Source organism: Mirounga leonina, unplaced genomic scaffold, assembly GCF_011800145.1.
Source record: "Mirounga leonina isolate KUSES-001 unplaced genomic scaffold, KU_Mleo_1.0 Mir_357, whole genome shotgun sequence".
Classification (NCBI taxonomy): Eukaryota; Metazoa; Chordata; class Mammalia; order Carnivora; family Phocidae; genus Mirounga; species Mirounga leonina.
The window spans coordinates 8,344,406-8,366,197 of NW_023270702.1; the positions used below are offsets into that span (position 1 = coordinate 8,344,406).

Below are 21,792 nucleotides of genomic sequence, written 5' to 3' on the forward strand. Positions count from 1 at the left end.
AAGGAAGGAAGGAAGGAAGGAAGGAAGGAAGGAAGGAAGGAAGGAAGGAAGGAAGGAAGGAAGGAAGGAAGGAAGGAAAATGCAGAATCTCAGGACATCCCCAAATCTACCAAATCAGAAACTTCCTTTTAACAATTTCCTCAAGTGATTCATATACACATTAAAGTTTGAGAGGCACCACTTTATAATTTGCTACAGGCAAAAAAAGAGAAGAGTAAGCTTGTTTCTAAAGCTTCAAAGAGCTGACTGGCGCACCTTTCTGTTTGGTGGACATGTATACGTGGCCTAGGAGGTAAACATTTCTACTTACTCTGGACTTAAATATTGGGACTTAGGAATGATGGGGCTTTAGGAACCTAACCTGCTCATATGTAAAAGAGTTTCTAAGGTTCTAAAATAGGGTTGTATATCCCTGCTGTCTCCTGAACACATCTGTGTGTCTATATGTGTAGAGAGAGAGATGTCCTAAATAGATTTCAAGTTATATAGTAGGTGCTCAGTAAATGAGAATTCCATTCATTCAATTCCCTTTAGAATCCCAGGTTCAAAATTCTCAGATGGCAGATTTGTGGGCTATGTTTATCATGTTCCCAGTGGAATATATGAGGTTGTTCAATTTAATTGCTTCAGACTGCTGTGCATTTTCAGGTCTCCCATTTTACCAATTTTCTTGTCTTTCCTGTATTTATTCTGCCAACAGTGCTTGCCGCTCTCAGCCTATATCAATAGCACCTCCTCCCCCTGCCTTGTGGTTCGTTGTTTCTAACTGGGTATGGGCTGGGTAAGTACAGAAATTACAGTACTGTATATCTCAAATAATAGCCAAATCTTCTAAATAAGAACCTGAGAGAATTCCCTGCATACACTTTTGTGCACAGGTTGACTGTGTGGTAATTATTTGCCTAACAATCCCATTTTTTTCCTTTTAGGATCTTAGCTGTGTCTTAGATGTTCGAGACCGAAGTGATAGTTAAATGACATAAACATAAGCAACCACATAATATAACCTTGCTACTCAAAGTATGGGCCTCCTAAAAATGCAGTAAATGTGTAAATAGACCAGATAAAGGAAGAGAAAGAAGAAAGTTGTTTTTCATTTTGGGAGAGGGACACCTAATACGGAATGCTTCTGAAGGAGAAAAGGTGTTCCACTAAGATCAAACAGGATTTAAAAACTAGAGAATAAAAAAAAACTGTCTGAGGAAGATGGGAAGCCAGGCTACAATAAAGAAAGAACTGGACTATCATCTTCTGAGATACACACAGGTCTTTAGTTGCGAAATCTCCTGCAACCTGTTGTAGAGAATAGGAGTCGTAAGTTAGGGGTGACAAATAGGAGCACGTGTGTCAGAACTTTACACTTGGCAAAAAATGTCCCTCCTGTACCTGCAAAAGGGCTTCATTTCAATTATACCACTCTGCCACTGAACTCAGACTTGGAGTCAGCATTTGCCTCCACCCTGCCCGTCAGTCAGAATGGACACAGGCACTACCACGTTTGGCATTTCTGGCACTGTAGTCCTGTATCCACACATCTAAAAACTATGACTTTTAATGATTGGTAAAAAAAAAAAAAATTGAAGAGATGTCCTGAAGAAAAGGAGCATCACCTCCTAATGTAAAAAAAAACAACGAACCAATTCAGCTTAACTTTGCTATTCAAAAGCAGTGTTTCTCCTATTTTTCCTGTGTGTCAGAATCACCAGGAGAGATTGCTGTTGGGTGCCCTGTCCAGAGTTCAGAAGGTCCTGGGTGGGACCTAATAATTTGCATTTCAAACATTTTGAGATCCGCCATTCTAAAGAATACTGGAACAAATTTTAAATATGTAAAACTGAAAATCCTTTGACAAACGAAACACTACATCATAATTAGCATAGGTTTTTGAAGAAAAATGTAAAGGAACCCAGCATAGTCTGTAGTGAATAGAGCAAAGATTTTGGAGCTAAATAGACCTTGGTTTGATCTATGGTTCTGCTATTTATAGGTTCATGATTTTTACTAAGATTACTTAAACTCTGTTAAGTCTTGGTTTCCTCTGGTAAAATGGAGATAATAAAAACTGTGAGGACTAAAAATGTATCAAGTAACTAGTATAGTGCCTGGTACATGGTTAAGTATTCATTCAATCCTTCATCTTTTCCCTCCTTTTCTTCACTGATGGCAGTCATGGAACTTAAAGTAATGGAACGAAATAACATATTTTCATAAAGGTTGTAGGATCTGACATGCAAAAGATTTTTATAACCATGCTAGAAAATACTACGGTGAATTAGTGGACAAGTGGAAGCAGCTTAGGTCATAAAGACCATGGGGAAGATCTGCTGAAACCTATGGTCCCAGTCCACCTCTTTAGAAGTCTCCCCTAAAATGATAGGGTTCACCTTCATTCCATATACCTCTGATTAAAATGGGCTTCTTATACCCAGGAAAATACATTCAGGGCAGAATGCCAATTACCTAGTTGTTCCCTTACCCTCATAATGGTAGCCCTTAATCCAATGCTTTTTCTTCTGAGCCTTTTTTCAAAGAACTCCTGGGAAGTGTTGGAACCCATAACCATGTAATCTCCTTAATAAAGCAGAGTGTGAGGGACGCCTGGGTGGCTCATTCATTAAGGATCTGCCTTCGGCTCAGGTCATGATCCCAGGGTCCTGGGATCGAGTCCCACATCAGGCTCCCTCCTTGGCAGGAAGCCTGCTCTCCCTCTCCCACTCCCACTGCTTGTGTTCCTGCTCTCGCTATCTCTGTCTCTGTCAAATAAATAAATAAAATCTTAAAAAAAAAAAAAAAAAAAGAAAAGCAGAGTGTGATCTTTTGCTCATGTTAGGGCTTAGGTTTCTGTGGAAAAGGTTCGAATGCTGTGGAAAAGAGCTTCCCCCTTTTGTCTATGTGGAGTATGATGTATCCTTGAAAATCCTAAAACTCAAAAGTACAAATCCAACCACTGAAATCCTATTTGTGGTGCATTTGGTGCATTAAAGCACCAAGTACCATTAATTTATGGCAAAAACGAGAGGCAAGCTTTGCATTATTCCAGAACACACTACATGATTTCCATAATTATTCAGTAAATTAGACTTATCACTCCAGAAATATCTTGCTAGATCCCATTTCGAGCTCAATGATGTTTCTGAGCAATTTCATTCCTCATACAGAATGATGGTAGCGTACTCAGAATTCCAAGATGGCAAGACTACTTGGCTAACGTAGTCCAAGACTTGCTTGCCAGTTAGCATGCTGGGACAGGTCAGGGATTCAAAGATTTCAATGTAGAGAAAGCAAACTGAATTTTTGCTTTGGATGCTACAGCTTCTTTTCTAAACATCAACAGAATGAAGCAACCCTTGGCAAAAATCAAGAAGATAAAATCTGTCTTCCAGTTTCTCTATTTTCTCCTTCCTCTTCCCTAGATTTAAGTCGATGGGAAAAGTTTAGAATAATGCAATTCTTATTTCGATTCTTGTGTTTATCAAAGAGAAATGTTTCCTCCTCCTTTGCCGAGGATTAGAATTCCCTGGGAATTCAGGGACCCTGAATGCCATATTTCCTTTAGAATTAACATTAAGGGGGGGGGGGAATTCAAGATTAAGACCCGTAACCGAACCCAGGGTTCTCTTTCGGAGGAAGGGAGGCAGGGTGGGTGGGGTCAGTCCGGTGCAGCGTGGCCCCGGGCTCCGGATGTCACCCCGCGGCTCTCGGGTCCCCCTCCCAGCACCGCCGGGCCAGGCTCGCCGCGCGCCCAGCCTCCGCAGCGCTGGGAGCGGGCCCAGGTTTCCTTCTCCTACCGGGGTCCATCCCTCCCGCCTCACAGCGACCGTGGCTACGCCGGGACCCGACCCGCCGTCGCAAGGCTGGCGGGGAGGCCGCGGCCCCGGGCCCCGCCTCGGGCCTGAAAGCGCCGGGCTTTGGCCTGCAGGGGGCGTTGCGGCGGCGGCCCAGGGCCCGCGGTGCGAGGACCGACCCAAAGCTGGAACCCCGCACTCAGGGTTGGGGGCGCGCAGCACGGCCGGGCGAGGCGGGCCAGGAGCCAGGGTCGCGGCACCCGCGGCGGCCGAGCGCGGCTCCGCGGCGTGCAGCGCCGGCAGCCCGGCCGCGGTCCCAGGCGACTCCCTCGGTGACGCCGGGCGCGTTCCTTCCTCTTCCTTTCGCCTCTCCGGCCCCGCCTTCCCTTCCCTCCGCCCACCTCCCCGCAGCGGAGCCGCCGCCGCCGCCGCCGCCGCCGCCAGCCGCGCCGTCATGTCGGCCCCCGCCGAGTCCCCTCATCCGGCCGCCAGCGCCCGGATCCCGCCCAAGCTTGGCGGAGCCGCCGCTTCAGGAGCCGCCGCGCCCGCAGGCCCGGGCCCGGCGCCGCACCAGCAGAACGGTGAGGCGGGCGGCCCCAGCGCAGCGCGGGGCCTAGCGCCTGCAGGGCAGCCTGCGCGGCCGCTCAGACCAGACCGGCCCGGGCCGGGCCGGGTGATGGGGCGGGGGGCTGCGGGCGGTAGGGGCGCGGGGCAGAGGCCGCGCAGGGGCCGGACGGGGGGGGGGGGGGGGGGGGGGGGGGCGGGGGGGGGGGGGGGCGCCCGGGCGCGGGGGCGGGGGCCGACCTGGGAAAGCTGGGGCCGGGGCTGTTTACGTAATGTGACCCTAGGCCCGAAAGCGCCCGGGATTAGTTCGGGAGGTAGAAAAGGAGGGGCCCAGGTCCGCTTTAAAAACCCTCGTAGCCAGCCTGGGCGCAGGCGGGCTGCCCCGAGCGACCCTTTGGCCGGCGAGAAGCCGAGGCCGCAGCGTGCGCGGTCTGGGGAAGCCTGGTGTAGCCATTGAGCGGCACGGATTGTGCCCTTCCCGTCTCGGGAAGATGCTTTGATTTCTGCGGCCCAGCGAGCACGCTGCCTTGAAGGGAACTTAAGTTAGCGCTCAAGTTTGTAGACAAAAGGGTGTAAATGTGCAACACAAGTGTAACCGTAACCCTGAGCCACTTCGGCCGCGAGGTCTGTCCTTGCTTCGGCGGCGGCTGCGCTAGCGTTTGGAGTTCGCTTGTCGTCTTGGAGAGGGAGTAGGTGTCAGACGGATTTAAGCGAATACCTTTAGATCCGGGTGGCTTTTGCCCCAGCTTCACTTTCAGAAACACAGACGCGTGCCAGAGTTGGCCCCGCTTTGACGGAAGAAAGGCCTTCATACAGGCAGCAGCTGGTGCAGCTTGAAAGCCGCTTTCGTGCTGAGGTCGTAGGCTTTTAGTATGCAGGAGGTTCAAGTGAAAAATGATCGTTTCTGGGATATTTATTACCTGATCATTGGGATCTGAATGTTTGTGGATGGGGCCGGGGAAGGGGGAACTCGCGTTATAAACTTGAGAGTAGTTTAGAGGAGAGCCCTCGAAAGTGATTACTTTAGAAAAAAGCCCAGTATTTTGTAAGAGAACCAAACTACACTGGTACTTTTCGAACAGTTGCTGGACTGACCTGTTTTATCCAGTTTGTTAATGACAATTCATTGGGCTGTATAAATCAGTTCAGCCAGTATGTAGTTTTTCAGCTGATGCTTTTCAAACATCGGTATCGTTTATCCTGAGACTCAGAAGTTGAATTTTTTTCATAAAAGCGATGTCTTAGGCTTAATATCCTTTGGATCAGCCACCCTTGTCATTTTACATGCTTTACTTCCAGTGGTCATTGTTTACTAGCGTGCAGTGTGAACAGTGTTGCAGGTTTTGTGTTCCTGTCCTGAACATACACAAAGGTATTTCTGAGCAGTTTTTGTCCTTGTAAACTTGATGCAAATTGTTTTTGTTTTGTTTTTAAACCGTTTTCTGTGTGAAGGAACTAGCAAGTATTTAAGAAGAGCTTCCAAGTCTTTTGGAATAATTTAAACCCATGTTTTAACAGTGATCCAAGGATTGTCTTTTCTTGATTTTCTGGGTATACATTATTTTGTTAGTGCATGATTTTTAAAGTGGCAAATATTGCTCTTAGCCTTACAAATTTTGTGAAGGCTCAAGAAATGCCAAGATACCAATTACAATGAGGTTACTAAATCTGTAAGAATGTTAGAAGCCAAATATAGAGGATGGTGCTTTGTTTCTACTGTTTGTAATCATTACTTTAACATAATTCATTTCAGCATTTGTTGCATGTTTACCAGTTGGGTACTTAAGATTAGACTAGTTGAAAGCAGAATCCCTGCCTTTCTCCTAAATTCACCTTTATTTTGTTGACATGCGAGTTCGTTCTGACCTTGAGGGATTTTATGGGTCGGGATAGGAGGACAAGACTGTCTTGAGGCAGAGGTTACATACAGCATGAACAAAAGTCTCAAATTGTCAAAGTGCAAGGCATATTTAGAAACTAAGCTGTCAAGAGGCAAGAAGTGTGCTGGGTAATAGGGAGAACCCAAGGCATTGAAGCTGAAAGGAATACTTAAAAAGGGGTCAGGTTGCAGAAAGGCCTTAAATGTCGTTGCCAGGGAATCTGGAAATTAATATAAAGAGCTAGGCTAAGAGAGTAAATTTTACCAGTTCTCATCACAAGAAAAAAAAAATCTATGTATGGTGACAGACAACTACACTTACTATTCTAGTGACCTTTTTTGTAATTTATTCAAATATTGAATCATTATGTTGTATACTGAAAACTAATAGAGCATATGTCAGTTATACGTCAATTAAGAAAAAGGATAAAGAAGTAGGGTCGGGCGCCTGGGTGGCTCAGTTGGTTAAGCGACTGCCTTCGGCTCAGGTCATGATCCTGGAGTCCCGGGATCGAGTCCCGCATCGGGCTCCCTGCTCATTGGAGAGCCTGCTTCTGCCTCTCTCTCTGCCTGCCTCTCTGCCTACTTGTGCTTTCTCTCTGTGTGTCAAATAAATAAATAAAATCTTAAAAAAAAAAAAAAGTAGGGTCAATTTTTTTGTTGTTTTCTGTAGAAGGAAGTAGCTTAGAGAAGTAACAAGATCAAATCTGTTTTGTTTTTTTTTTTGCTAATCTTAGAAAAAATAATTTTTGCTACACTGTGTTGGCATTTATAGATAAAGATTAAGCAATCCTTTGGGTTTTTGGCTTATTCTTTAGCCGTACATGAAATAGTTTGCCTTTTAATGTGTCTCTATGGAATACCAGACATGGTGAAAAGAAACAGGTCAGAAGTGTGTGTATGAGACATTATGGGAGACAGTTGTTAAACTGGGTTGGTATCTAGAGATCGCTTATTTTAGTGGTTATCCAACATTTTAAAAAACATTTATTTTTCCAAAAGAAGTAGTGGATAGAGCACTGGTGGAGAAATCAGAAAAAAGCAGAGCTGTTATGGTTAAATAGAGGTAGAGGTTCAGGTGTTTTTGGAGTGCGGTCTGAAAAACACCTGGTCTGCTCCTCCAATTTTATAGATGAGGTCAAGATCCAGAAAGGTTAGGTGGGTGTGTTTTTCACCAGTTCCTGTGTAAACTTTGTGAGGGTAGCAGTTTTGTCTCTCTTGTCACCGCTGTATATTCAGGTACTCATTAAACGTTTGTTACACCAAGTCCAATTCAGTCTGCCTAATTCCAGGTCCAGTTCTCTATTAAGAGACTGTAGAAAGTCTTTTTAGAGACTTTGACATTTTTTTGCAAAGGGTAGGGAATAGGTAGAAAATTGAGACTTCATTATCACTTTTGTTTTCTAGGTTTAACTGCTCACATGCTTTACCCCACTCATTTGAAGATACAATTTGACTTGAGTCTGTGACATACTTCTCTTAAACTTCCTTTTGTGTACTTGTATTTCTATACTTCAGTTTTTCACTGAGCAGCATATGGGCTTTTAGAATTATTTGTATTTCCATGTGAAGTGTTAGTTGAATATTCTTCACTTTCACTCTGCCTTTTGAGAGTCTCTCCAAAGCCCAGTCCTCAAAGAAGGGAAGATTGGGTGAAATAATATCCTGGTAATATGATGGTGTAATTCCAAAATTTTTCCCAGTTGACTTAAATTGAAAGAGATATTTTAAAAAGTTTTTTTGGGGGGAGGGCACTCGGATTTAACAGTAAACCACTGCTGCTTAATTCTGCTTTTAGGAAGCACATGGTGCTCATTTTCAAATGAAATGTGTTTTCTTCCTTCCGTGTGCCTTTTCCAGGAATGATCCTACTGGCAGTTCTATCATTTCAATCTCCAATAATGTGAGAAAGATGAGTTAGTAATGGGAATTTTGGGGATCCATTATGGAAGATGTAAACATACCATTCACTCAGTAGTACTATCTGGTCAGTTAGAGGAAACCCTTCAGCTTTGAGAGCACGTGCAAAATTTAAAAGGATAAAAATCCCCCCCACCGTGTGTCTGAAGTAAGTTCCTTTTGATCAGAGCAGCGTCTGTGTCTCAGGTTCCTAGTCTTCCTTTATAGCTGAGCAGAAGCATCAAGCCCTCTGGTGAAGATATTGCCATGGTGTAATGTAACCGTCTGCATACATCATTTCCTTCTAAGCTGATTAATATTTCGAGAATCTTAAAAATCATTCCTCATATAAACAAGTGTCTTTTATCTGGGTTTAAATTTTATTTTTTGTTGCTGTGTGTATTGCATTAGTTATTTGCAGTGTCCTACTCCCACGCCACTCCCTCCCCCCAGGTGTCTAGATTATATCTGTGATAATTTTTGCAAACCCCATTCATTGCCACTGATAAGAGTATTTCAGCTCACTTCCATTTTTCTAATGATCTGTAAACCCTGAAGTACTAGATGCCTAAAGACATTGAAATAGACCAGATTTTTGAGCCTGTCTTCAATGGACTTTCCGAGAAAGGAGAGCATCTCCACAGTCAGCCCTGCATGTGAGAGCAGATCATGTTCTATTCAGAGTTGTCAGAAGGTGTGGGCTAGTGAAAAGGTTGTCGGCTTTGATACAGCTCCAGGTTTTGTCGAGGTAATTACTCAACATCTCTCAGCTTAAGGGGAGAATAATACCTTCCTTCTAGAGTTGTTGAGAGAATTATATTAAATGAGTTACTATTTTTAAAGTACCTGGTGCTTAGCAAAATGAGATACTTAGCAAATGAGAGTCCCCTACATTCCATCTTCTGCAGAACACCTGGATATAAATTCTTTGGTTGGCAGAGACTATAAGAGTTTTCCTCATCATATTCCCAGAGGCAGCAGGCAGTAGTAGGCACTCAACGGAGTAAGTGAACTTGGCTTCATATTCACTGTTGTTTTTGAAGACTGGCCCCTGAAAGGATCTGTGTGTGGCCAGCTCGTCCTATCCTTTCCTGTATTTAAGGCTCAATCACTGTTTCCATCTTTTTATTATTTTCTTCCACTGCCCAGCCCTCCCTCCCTCCAACAGATCTACTCTTGGAAGGTTCCCTCGAATAGCCCATCTACCTCAGCTAGCTGGCTTGTGGGAAGGTGGATTTAATTGGTTTCAAGTTTTCTAAAATGCTATGCTGGAAGCTGCTTGTAACAGGAACCAAGGAAAAGCAGGATGAAGTAGGAGGTGAGAGGGAGTAGTAAAATGCCTCGCCTAAGCCAATGGCCAAGTCTTAACTTGCTTGTTTTTCCTAGTATTTCTGAGAAACCAGTATTGTGAAATGAGCTTTGGAACCTGCAATGCCTGGCTTCTTCACTACTTACCAGCTATTTGAATCTGTATAAATTAGTGACCTTGCATGCCCCCATTTGTCTGTAAAACGATGATAGTGATACTTCACAGGATTATTGTGAGTTATGTAAGATTACGTAGAGGAAAGCAAAGTACCTGGCGTGTAGTAGGTTCTAAACTGGTATTGGTTTTCTTTTGGTCCCTTTACTCTTAACACTCATTATTACGGCAGCCAAAGAGGAGAACTGATGGGCTTAATGCAGTGAGATTTCACCCAAATGGCCGCACAGGCTCTGTCTGTCTGTAGGCTCTGTCTGCCAGCAGTGACTGGGACAGTTACTTCTGTAGCTATTAGTCTTCCATTAGAAAAGAATAATCCAGCATATCCAGATGTGACTGGAATTCCTCCTTTTTTTTTTTTTAAGATTTATTTATTTTAGAGAGAGAACGCATGCAAGTGGGGGGGAGGGGCCGAGGGACAGGGAGAGAGAGAACCCTCAAGACGACTCCCCGCTGAGTACAGAGCCTGATGTGGGGCTCCATCCCACAACCCTGAGATCATGACCTGAGCTGAAATCAAGAGTTGGACGCTCAACCGACTGAGCCACCCAGGCTCATTTAAAAATGAGGAATTCCTCATTTTTAAAATCACTAGGGCTTCTAATTACAGATTTCTTTAGGGGTGTGGTGGTCATATATTTTTTACACTTGTAAAAAGTTTATATTTTAGCAACATTACTGATACTTTATTGTCAGGGGTCCTATATCCAAAATATTCAGAAATCAGTACTATGTATACTGATGACGGATGGATACCAGTGTTGACACCAGAGCAGGATTCAGTAAGCCTGTAATGTGCCATTAGTCTTTTAGTTGCTGGATCGTGAGGAGGTCTTGGTGGTCTGGGGCAAGGGACCAGCATTGTGGGGTATAACAGGGAAGCAGGATCAGGGCTATGTGACTATTTACTAGTGGCATTCTTTAACAAGAACGATTGCTAAAATGCATAGTGGCTGAATATTGACCTATTTCTTGGTAGTTCAGTGATGAATAAATTACGTTCTTGTATCTGATACTGCCTCTCCAAGTTAGTATGACTGTGTCGCTGTAGGATAGAGGAGCTTGTACTTTGCTGACCTTGATGTTCTTTTTAAGATAATGAAAAAAAACCTTTAATCTGACTTTTAAAAAATATTGAAATGTGATTCAGGAAAAGACTAATGAAGCAAATATTCTTGATATTAAAAATGTTACTTCTCTGAAAAGGGAGAGGATGAGGAAATTCATTTATTTAAAGAGAGCTTACTAATTTTTTTTATAAATGTATAGTGACTAGATATTCCATAAAATACCTTGTAAATTTGAATTTTCATGTCTGGCTTGCTTACAGCAAGAATAGAATAAATTTCCCTCTGGTGGGAATCTAGTCTCTGGAAGGAGATTATGTCCCTGAATGTAGAAACTTTTCGGAGATTGTATATAACCCAAGTTTTTCTGTTTTGCAAGTGATTTCTTGATGCTCTTTTTATGAGTCACTGCGTTCAGCCATTTGGTGGATGCAGTAATTACATCACTGATTCTAAGACACTTTTTTTTCACGTTTTTATCTCTGAATTTGGGGGGCATCTTAGAATTGGTCAAATTTTAAAATTGGTTTTACTGAAACTGTAGAAGTTATGGTATAGTTGTGTGAAAACCTGCCACTGACAGCTGATGTGGTGAGCTGAGTATAATGGCCCCCTAATATGTTTCTGTCCTAATCTTTGAAACCTCTGCAGCTACGATTAAGAATTGGGGATATTATCCTGGGTCTGGGTGGGCCTGATATAATCACAACAGACCTGATTAGAGGGAATCAGGAGGAGACAGCCAGCAGAGAAAGTTATTGACCATAGAAGCAGAGGTGGGAGTAGTGTGCTTTGAAGATGGAGGAAGGGGCCATAAGCCAAGGAATACAGGTGGCCACTAGAAGCTGAAAAAGGCAAGGAAATGGATTCTCTTCTTCGAGCCTCAGAAGGAACCATCTCTGCCCATGACACTTTGACCTTATTAGCCCAGTGAACAGATTCTGGGCTTTTGACCTCCAGAACTGTAAAATAATAAATTTGTGTTGTTTTAAGCCACTGAGTTTGTGGTAATTTGTTATAGTAGCAGAAGCTAATATACCTGGTAGGTTTAAAAAGCAGCAGCATTTACTAGGCTTCTTCCCCCCCACCCCCTCAAAATATAGGGATGTTTTCCGTGAACCAGGCATGGAAGCTTTAGGAATATGATAGAGCTGAGAGCAAATTAGACTGGCTCTTCACTTACAGAGTTTGCAGTCAGACAAAGTACCAGGTGAAAAGTGCTATCATTGTAGTCCAAGATACAGTAGATGCAACATTAAGTGGGCATTCACTTGTGGGGTTAGCAGATGTTTTCTAGAAGAAGAGCTGAACTGAGATCTGAAGAATGAGTAAGAGTTGATCAGATGAAGGGGGAAGAGGGAATTTTTGAAGGTTCCAGGTAGAGGGAAGAGCCTGTGTGAAGGGTCAGAGGTGAACAAACACGGCTTGAGAAAAATTTAGTATGGTCAGAATGTGTGTGGAACAGTGATTCTCAGCCTCTTCATACTCATGGCTACCTTAGTGCTAAAATTTTAGTTGGTGGCATTCTTGAAGGAATTAAACTTTTTTTTTTTTTTAAGATTTTATTTATTTGACAGAGAGAGACACAGCGAGAGAGAGGAACACAAGCAGGGAGAGTAGGAGAGGGAGAAGCAGGCTCCCCACTGAACAGGGAGCCCAATGCGGGGCTCGATCCCAGGACCCTGGGATCATGACCTGAGCTGAAGGCAGATGCTTAACGACTGAGCCACCCAGGCGCCCCAGGAATTAAACTTTTTAAACACCTGTATTTTAAAAAAGCAAATTTCAGAAAAATAGCGCATGTTTATTTGATTCCCTTTGGAAGCCTTTACAAGGCAACTTAACTGTATTCTGCACTCACCAACCCCTTTGATGGCCTTTTGAGGTAAAGCTCTAGCATATACTCTTTCCTGATGTGCTGTAGCTTCTTTGCTCCCTTCATACTAGGTCATTATTGCGTGTCACTTTGACCTAACGATAGGCACCTTTAGTTTAGCAAAATTACATTTTATATACTGATCAAACTTCGGTAGACCCATGTGAATGACTTGTAGTGTAGCCGTATGTTAAGGTGCGTCTGTTGAAAATCATTGTGAGAAGGAGTGGTGAGCAGTAAAGTAGAAGAGGTAAGCAGGAGTCAGATCATGAAGGGCCTTTGCGTTCGTTTTCTCTCTGCTGCTATAACAAATTACCACAGATTGGTGGCTTAAAATAACATGAATTCATCATCTATAGGTTAGAAGTCTAACAGGGCAGAAATCAAGGTGTCAGTAGGGCTGAATTCCCTCCCAGAGGCTGGGGGAGAGTATACATTTCTTTGCTTTTTCCCACTTCTAGAGGCTGCCCGCATTCCTTGATTCATGATCCCCTTTCTGTCTTCAAAGCCAGCAACCTCTGGCTTCATCTCTGAGGATCTTCTGTAGTCACATCTCCCTGACTCTCTTCTGCCTTCCTCTTCTACCTTAAAAAGGACTCTTGTGATTACATTGAACTTACCTGGATAATCGAGGCTTTTCTCCTGATTTTAAGGTCAGCTGATTGATTAGCAGTCCTAGTACAAGCTGCAACCTCAACTCCCTTTGCCATGTAACGTATCATATTCACATGTTCTGGTGATTAGGACATGGACATTTAGTGGGGGGGAGGGATTATCGTGGCTCCCATTGTCTTACAGACTATGTTAAAGAATTTGGATTTTTTCTTGATGGCAAGAAAAACCATTAGAAAGCTTTAAACAAAAAAATAACCAGATTGCTTTTTAGGAAAATCACTCTGGTTATGTGTGGTACAGTCATTTGTCTAAAATATAGTGTCATACAGGGGTGCCTGGGGTGGCTCACTTGGTTAAGCGTCTGCCTTCACCTCAGGTTAGGATCTCAGGGTCCTGGGATCGAGCCCCGCATCGGGCTCCCTGCTCAGTGAGGAGTCTATCTCCCTCTTCACACTCTACCCCCCATCCTCGCTTGTGCATGTGCACTCTCTCTCTCAAATAAATAAATAAAATCTTTTAAAAAATTGTGTCATACAGTCAATTTAGTAAGTCATTGCCAGCACTTTTTTCCATTGATGTTTTAAAAACTTATTTTGCAATAATTTTAGATTTGCAGAAGTGATGCAAAGATAGTACAGAAAGTGCATTGTTCATTCAGCTTCCTCTAAAGTATTACATCTTCTCGTGTCTTAACATCTTACAAAATCATGGTACATTTATTAAAACTAGGAAATTAACATTGCTGAAATACCATTAGCTAAACTATACCATTTCCACCATTTTTTTTTCTGTTCCTGGATACAGTCCAGGATATCCTGTTGCATTTAGTTGTCACATCTCCTTAGTTTCCTCTGATCTGTGACAGTTTCTTAGTCTTTTTGTTTTTTAGGGCTTTGACAGGACCAGTTAGTTATTTTGAGGACAGTTCTTCACTGTACTGATGCTTTCCCATGATTAGGCTGAGGTGGAGTCTTAAGAATTTATGAATTTTTATGAATTTATTAATTTTTAGGAAGAATACCACAGAGGTGAAGTGCCCTACTTATCATATCGGGGATTATATGTATCAACTTGTTTTATTACTGGTCATGTTAATCTCTTGAACACTTGATTGAGGGAATGTCTTAGCTCAGGCCTCTATGACAAAATGCCATTGACGGGGTAGCTTAAACCATAGACATATTTTCTCAGTTTTGGAGACGAGAAGTCTGAGATCCGAGCGACGTCATGGTTGGGTTCTGATGAAGACCCTGTTCCTGGCTTGCAGATGACCACCTTCTTGCTGTGTGCTTGCACGGCTTTTTTGCATGCATGAGGAGAGAGTGATCTCTTCTTCTTATAAGGATACTAATTCCATCGTGAGGGTCCTACCCTTGTGACCTAATCTAAACCTAATTACTTCCTGAAGGCCCCACCTTAAAACTATCAAATTGGGGGATAGAGCTTCAACATATGAATTTGGGAGGACATATTCAGTCTATAAATAGGGGCTGCCAAGTTCCTCCACTGCAAAATTAATGTTTTTTTTTCCTACTGTTTGTTAGGAGTAACTTCAGCCCACATTCAACAGAAAGGGAATTTAAGAATTCGGGTGCCTGGGTGGCTCAGGTTGGTTAAGCGACTGCCTTTGGCTTGGGTCATGATCCTGGAGTCCCAGGATCGAGTCCCGCATTGGGCTCCCTGCTCAGCGAGGAGCCTGCTTCTCCCTCTGACCCTCACCTCTCTCATGCTCTCTCTCTCTCTCTCATTCTCTCTCAAATAAATAAATAAAAATCTTCAAAAAAAAAATAAAAGAATTAAGCTCCACCTTCTACATTGAGGTGTATCAAATAATTTGTAGGTATATGCTAAAATCATCACAGTAATTTATAAATATTCTTGGGGAGATACTTTACTATCCTGTTGCTTCTTAAAATTTCATACGCTAATTTTACATTCCTCAGTGGCTTGCACCTGCAGTGATTTTTACTATGGAATTCTAATGGTAATTTTCTCTTTCCCTCATTTACTCTACATATATTATTTGGAGTTTTTCCGTAAGGAAGACTTGCCTCTTTTTTTCCATTTTAAAATGTTTTCAGTCATTTATATTGTGGGCTCATGAATATTATAATCTAGTACTATCATTATTTATATTTGTTGCTCAGATTGTTACAGTTTTGGCCATTGGCATCTCTTTCAGCTTGTCTCCTGTGTCTCTCTGGCACCACCCTTTTTTCGACTGCTTCCCTACTTTCTGACACTACAAGATACTCCATTTTGTCCTTGCCCTATCCCAGCACTAGAATCGGTCCTTTGTCCAAGGAGCCCTGGTTTCTTTTGTTGGGGCATGGTATTTAGAAACTGAGAATTGGGCCCTGGATGTGGTGGTAGCTACAGGCCTATCACTGCTGCTGGGCTTTCTCAATAGACAGAGTTAGGAGATACATATGTATCTACTAAATTATGTATGTAAACATCTCTGTAATTATATCTACATCTATCCATCTGTGTATATATATTGCCTCAACATCCTTCAGTGAGGTTATCATACGTGTAATACAGCTAGACTGATTTGTATATGTTTATTGCCATCCCTGTATCTTCTTTGATTATTCTATTTTCAGACCTTTTGCCAATTTTTTGGTTGGGTTGTCTATTTTCTAACTGCCGAGTTTTAAGAGTTCTTAATTTTGGATACAAATGATTGGGCATGTGATTTGCAAATACTGTCTCCTTGTCTGTAGCTTGTCTTATAGTTCTCTTGGTGGTTTTTGTAGAGCAAAAGTTTTTAATTTGATAAAGTCGCTTTTCTTAATATTTTCTGTTCTTAATCATGCCTACATATTCTTCTGTATTTTCTCCTAGGAGTTTTTAAATTTTACTTTTAGATCTGTGATTCATTTTGACTTAAATTTTGCTTAAGACCTGAGACATGTGTTGAGGTTCATTTCTTGAATATGGACTTATGGCAGTCGCATTTGTTGAAAATATTATCTTTTCTTCATTGAATTGGCTTGACATCTTTGTCAAAAATCAGTTGACTGTATTTTTGTGGCTTTATTTCCAGACTTTTTATTATGTTCTACATGTCTGTCCTTTCACTGGTACCATACTTTTTTGATTATTGTAGCAGATAAAGCAAGCCTTGCAATTAGGCAATAGGAGTCCTCCCACTGTGCTTTTTCAGAGTTTTTGTTTTTGTTTGAGATTTTAGTACCTTTGCCTTTCCATAGAAATTTTAGAATCAGCTTGTTGACATCTATAAAAGAGCCTATTGGTATTTGTATCAGGATTGCATATCAAAGTTAAAGATCAAAACTGAGATAATTTATATCTTAATACCAAATCTTTCAGTCCACAAATAATGGTGTATCGTTCCATTTATTTAAAGAAATCCTTGATTTCTTTCATCAGTGTTTTGTAGTTTTCAGCCTATAGGTCCTTCACATATTTCATTAGATTTATATTTTAAGTACTTTTTGGTGATATTATAAATAGTATTGTTTTTTAAAAAATTGTAAATCCTGTTTGTTCATTATTGAGTTTGAGAAGTGCATTTGACTCTTACATACTGACCTTCTATCTTGTGACTTTGATAAACTCACTTATTATTAGTTCCAGGCTTTTCTTTTTCTTTCTTTATTTTCTTAATCCTGTCATTCTGTAAATACCGTTTTATTTCTTCTTTTCCAATCTGTATGCCATTTATTTCTTTTTCTTGCCTTACTAAAGTAGCTAGTAAATCCTGAACATTGTTGAATAGGGGAATGGCTTTTATTTTTTTTACTGTGAGTGCATGGTAGTGAAGAATATGGTAGTTGCTAGTGTTGCTTGGTGTCATTGCTTCAGTTTATGCCACAGGACGTTACCCGTCATTGCTATTGTGCCATTAGTACAAACGTCAGCACAGTAAAGAAGGCAGACGTTTTAATACACTATGAAAGTGGTTTTTACCTGTGGATCCCCCAGGAGTCTCCAGTATTACCAGGGTTCTGTGTACTACACTTTGAGAATTGCTGTTCTGTATCCTTACTGTATGAGTTTCCTAGGCTGGCCGTAACAGAGTACTACAAACTGGTAGCCTAAAACAACAGGACTGTATTCTCTTCCAGTTCTGGAGACGAGAAGTGTGAAATTAAGGTGGTTGGCAGGGCCGTATTCTCTCTGTAAGGGAGAATCTCTTCCTTGCCTCTTCCAGCTTCTGGTTGGCTGTTGACATTCCCAGTATTTTGGCCGCATCTCTCTGCTTTATCCTCTCATCGCCTTTTCTTCAATGTGTATGTCTTCTCTTTATGCGCATCTAATAAAGATACTTGTGACGACCTTTAGGACCCACTCAGATAATCTCAAGATCCTTATCTTAGTCATGTCTTCTGTCATAAAAGATAATACTCATCCTTTTCCATATAAAATCATTTTTACACGTTCTGGGGATTAGGATGTGGATGTATCTTTTGGGAGGCCACTGTTCAACCTACTACCCTTATTAGTTACATAAATATTAGACTGCTTCATATTGTTCTGCAGGTTTCTTAAATTTTATTTTTCTTCAGTCTTCTCTGCTTTTTTAATTGGATCATTTTATTTATTTATTATTAATTTTTAAGTAAGCTCTACACCCAACGTGGTGCTTGAACTCATAACCCCAAGGTCAAGAGTCGCATGCTCTACCGACTGAGCCAGCCAGGTGCCCCAAAGTTAGATCATTTCATTGGTTAGTCTTCAGGTTCATTGATTCTTTCTTCTGCCATACTGTTGAAGCCATCTAACATATTTATTTCAGCTTTATTTTGAATATTTTCATTTTCAAAATCGTTTTCATTTCTATTTTGGTATATCTGTTCATTTACTGATGATATTTTTTTTCGATTCTTTAAATATATTTTCTAATTTTGAACATATTTATAATAGCTGCTTTGAAGGCTTTGCTAAATTCAACTTTTGGGACCACTTTGAATCTGGTCTCTGCCTGCTTTTTTTTACTGAGCATCTCAGTGGCTCTCCTTTGTCTATACAGTTAAGATGCCAGTTAGGGACTTGACCCAAAAATTGTAACTGACAGGAAATAACTTTCAGGAAAGTAAAATGAATGAACACACAGACTTACCTACAAATATATTTATCATCGTGTGGTTTAATGTTTTTTAAAAAAATGGAAAACAACCTAAATGGCGGTAAATAGAAAAGTGATTAAAATATGGTAAATCTGTATAATGGATATTATTCAGACATTTAAAAATCATGATGGAAAGATATTCAAGTCAGGTTACATAAGCAAATCATTAAAAAATGCACCTTATAATTCTACTTTTGTTTAAATTAGTTAGATAAATCCAAGAAGAAATTACTGGGTAGCTATGCATCAGAATATCGATAGCAGTTATCTCAGGTAATACGATTATGGATGATTTTTATTTGATAATTTCCTGTACCTCTTTTTGCAGTGACTTTATGTAACATTTGTAATAAGAGAAACACTTCTAGAGTTATTTTTCAAAAATTTGACCATCCACATATGTAACTAGTTTATCCTTTCCTCCACAGCCTTTGTCTCTCTCTATATTAGAAGTATTAAAATACCAGCAGTCTTATATGCTGCAGAGCCATTTTGCTTTTTTTTTTTTAAGATTTTGTTTATTTATTTGAGAGAGAGAGAGAGAGAGAGATTGAGAGAACGAGTCGGGGGAAGGATAGAGGGAAAAGCAGACTCCCTGCAGATCAGGGAGCCCGATGTAGGACTCGATCGCAGGACCCTGGGATCATGACCTGAGCCAAAGGCCGACGCTTAACTGACTGAGCCACCCAGGCGTCCCTGCAGAGCCATTTTGAATCCAAAAAAAGATATGCATCTAAATTACCCCAGAAGGCCAGTTATTTTTCTTTTTTCTTTTTTTTAGAAATCAGCATTAACTAATGAATCATTAAACACTACATCAAAAACTAATGTACTATACAGTGGCTAACTGAACATAATAATAAAAAAAAAGGAAATCAGCATTAATGAAATTCGGTAGTACCTCAAAATACTTTTATAATTAATGTTAATGTCCAACTTAAATGTTTAGGCCTAGCTTGAAAGCATTTCATATATACCGATATTCTCCTTTCTGTGTTTGTATTTTTCTGTCTTATAGTTGTATTCAATAGGAATTTAGTGGAAGCTGCACACGTAATTTTAAATAGCAAAAAGAAGTAAAATCAATTTCAATTTATCCAGTTATCACAATATATAAAACATCATTTTAACATGTATTCAATATTTAAAAATTACTGAGATGTCTTACTTTTTTCATATTATTTCTTTAAAATCCAGTGTGTATTTTATACTTAAAGCACTTCTCAATTCAGATTAGCTCTATTCCAGTACGCAGTAGCCACGTGTCACTAGTGGCTGCCATATTGGAGAGTGCAGGTCTATAGCACATGTATGTGATTCCAGGTGTTTTTACCTCTCGTGATAGATCCAGTTTTCAGCCCTTAGTTGTTCTTTCTCTTTCATTCTTTCCTAGTGTACCTGATTCAGTTTTTTTCTATATTTTACTTAAGCTTTACAGCTCTCAAATAATATATTCTGGGAAGGAACTGTTTTTCTAATAGAATAGGACAACTTACTGCACTCTGTACATATATACACATATTATGTTTAACTTATTTGAAGATAACATTTTCTTTTGTAAGACTTATTAAAACTATGATATCTGGACTTTTAAGAATATAATGCATTTTATGTTAGGTAAAGATGGATGTTTTTCAGTTTTAGAATCTGGAATCTGAACCTTTTTTTTTTAAAGTTATTTGTTTGTCAGAGAGCACGAGAGAGCACACAAGCAGGGGGAGCAGCAGGCAGAGGGAGAAGCAGGCTCCCTGCTGAGCAAGGAGCCGGATGTGGGGCTCGATCCCAGGACCCTGGGATCATGAGTTGAGCCTAAGGCAGACACTTAACCGACTGAGCCACCCAGGCATCCCTGGATTCTGAACTTTTAAAAATAGTAATTAGTTGTTGCTTTCAGTTACTGTTGCTACAAAACAAATTATTCCAAAACTTAATGGTTGAAAACAACTGTTTTATTATGCTCACAGATTCTCTTGATCAGGAATTTGCACAGGGCAGAACCAAGATGGCTTTTCTCTGTTCTATGATGTCTAGGGTCTCAGCTTGGAAGACTCAGAAAGTGTTTTGATGGCTGGAGTTTGGGATCTGGAAGACTCATTTATTCACATGTCTGGCACCTGGGCTAGAATGACTCAAAAACTCAAACTTCAAACCTGAGTGCCTAAAGGTGAACTCTCCATGTGGTTTGACTTCCCCAGTTGGTGGTAGCTGTGGAATAATTGGACTTCCTACATACCTAGCTGCTCAGGGATCCACATACAAATGTTCCATCAAACAACATAGAAACTGAGTTGTCTCTGACCAAGCAGGGAAGTCACATAGCTTCGCTTCTGTCAGTCTTTTTTGGTGGAAGCTGTTATAAGCCTGCTCAAATTCAAGGGAACTAGACAGATTTCACCCTTTAATAACACAGTATCAAAGAATTTGGGGACCATGTTTTAAAACTGCCACAGTTACTGAGGGAATTAGAGGAAATACAGGCAAATGAAACTGCTAATACTAATGAAATGTCCATAATTTACAGATTGTGTTAAAAATAAAAGAGCTTAGATTTATGTAACTTAATGTATTTGTAATATTTGCCAGGCTCGGTTTTAGTATATGCAAAAGAAATAAAACTTTAATGTTAGTTTTGGTATTATACCATAATAAAGTTAGGAGAGTTATCTAATACATTTTAAAGTTGAAGAAAATGTGTTTCTTGTTAGGTCACAGTAAGACAAAATTTTTAAAAATATTTTACTTGTCCTAGATAGCATTTTCTTTTCATTTAAGCTGATCCTTATGTTTATTTTTTTTTAAGTAGAGGCTTTTGAAAATTGATTTAAAATATTTGAAAAGAATATTTTTCTTCCAAAGGAGTCTTGATTCATTTATCATTTTGACCAAATTATTTTCATATACTTTTCATACATTTAGAACATTTAGATCTTGATAGAGAATAAGGAATGGTGAGCATCGGCATATAATTAGCTATGCACACCTTCACATTCCCCCAAAGTAAGTACCTTCTTTGATGGACTGAGAAGTAAAAAGGTTCGTCTGGTGGTTAGTTCACTTCTGATAAATTTTAGCATCTAGATAAAAACATTCCTGTTAGTTTTAGAAGAATGACATTTGGGTAGCTTGGACATACTGATGATTATTTCCCTGTTTTCAGATCATGTAGCATGGATGAGCCACACTATTTATTAAGTGGATAGATATTTAAATAGATTTATCTAATTCTGACTTGGTTCTTCTCTTCACTGATAAAGTCTTACCAGTGTGGAGTTTTCTGAGACTGAAGTTAAGAGTAGCAAACCATCTTTGTATATTTAAGGAAGGGAGGTAGGGGGAGAACATTTCACCTTTTTTTTTTTTTTGGCATGTTAATGAAAGATTCGTATCTACTCTTTTTCTTTTAAGTAAATAAATTTTCAGGTGAACTATGACCATATAAAATATCCTGTAAGAAAAGTAAATTATACACCCAGTAAAACAGTGTTACCGAGTTTGGGTTCTTTGTATACTTCTTGGAATTATAAAA

At 40.5% G+C, this 21,792-nt stretch overlaps 1 protein-coding gene across 4 annotated transcripts in view; it reads left to right on the top strand.

Annotated features, from left to right (window-relative positions):
- Positions 1–4,221: 4,221 nt before the first annotated feature.
- The window catches only part of SEC24B (SEC24 homolog B, COPII coat complex component), an 88,025-nt gene continuing 70,454 nt past the window's right edge, over positions 4,222–21,792 (top strand). For 3 of the 4 annotated variants that reach the window (XM_035030259.1, XM_035030260.1, XM_035030262.1), the window contains exon 1: positions 4,222–4,366. In XM_035030259.1, the coding sequence (XP_034886150.1) occupies positions 4,240–4,366 (127 nt within the window). In that variant the 5' untranslated portion in view covers positions 4,222–4,239. The remainder of the gene's footprint in view (positions 4,367–21,792) is intronic. The other variant, XM_035030261.1, reaches the window with a different exon arrangement.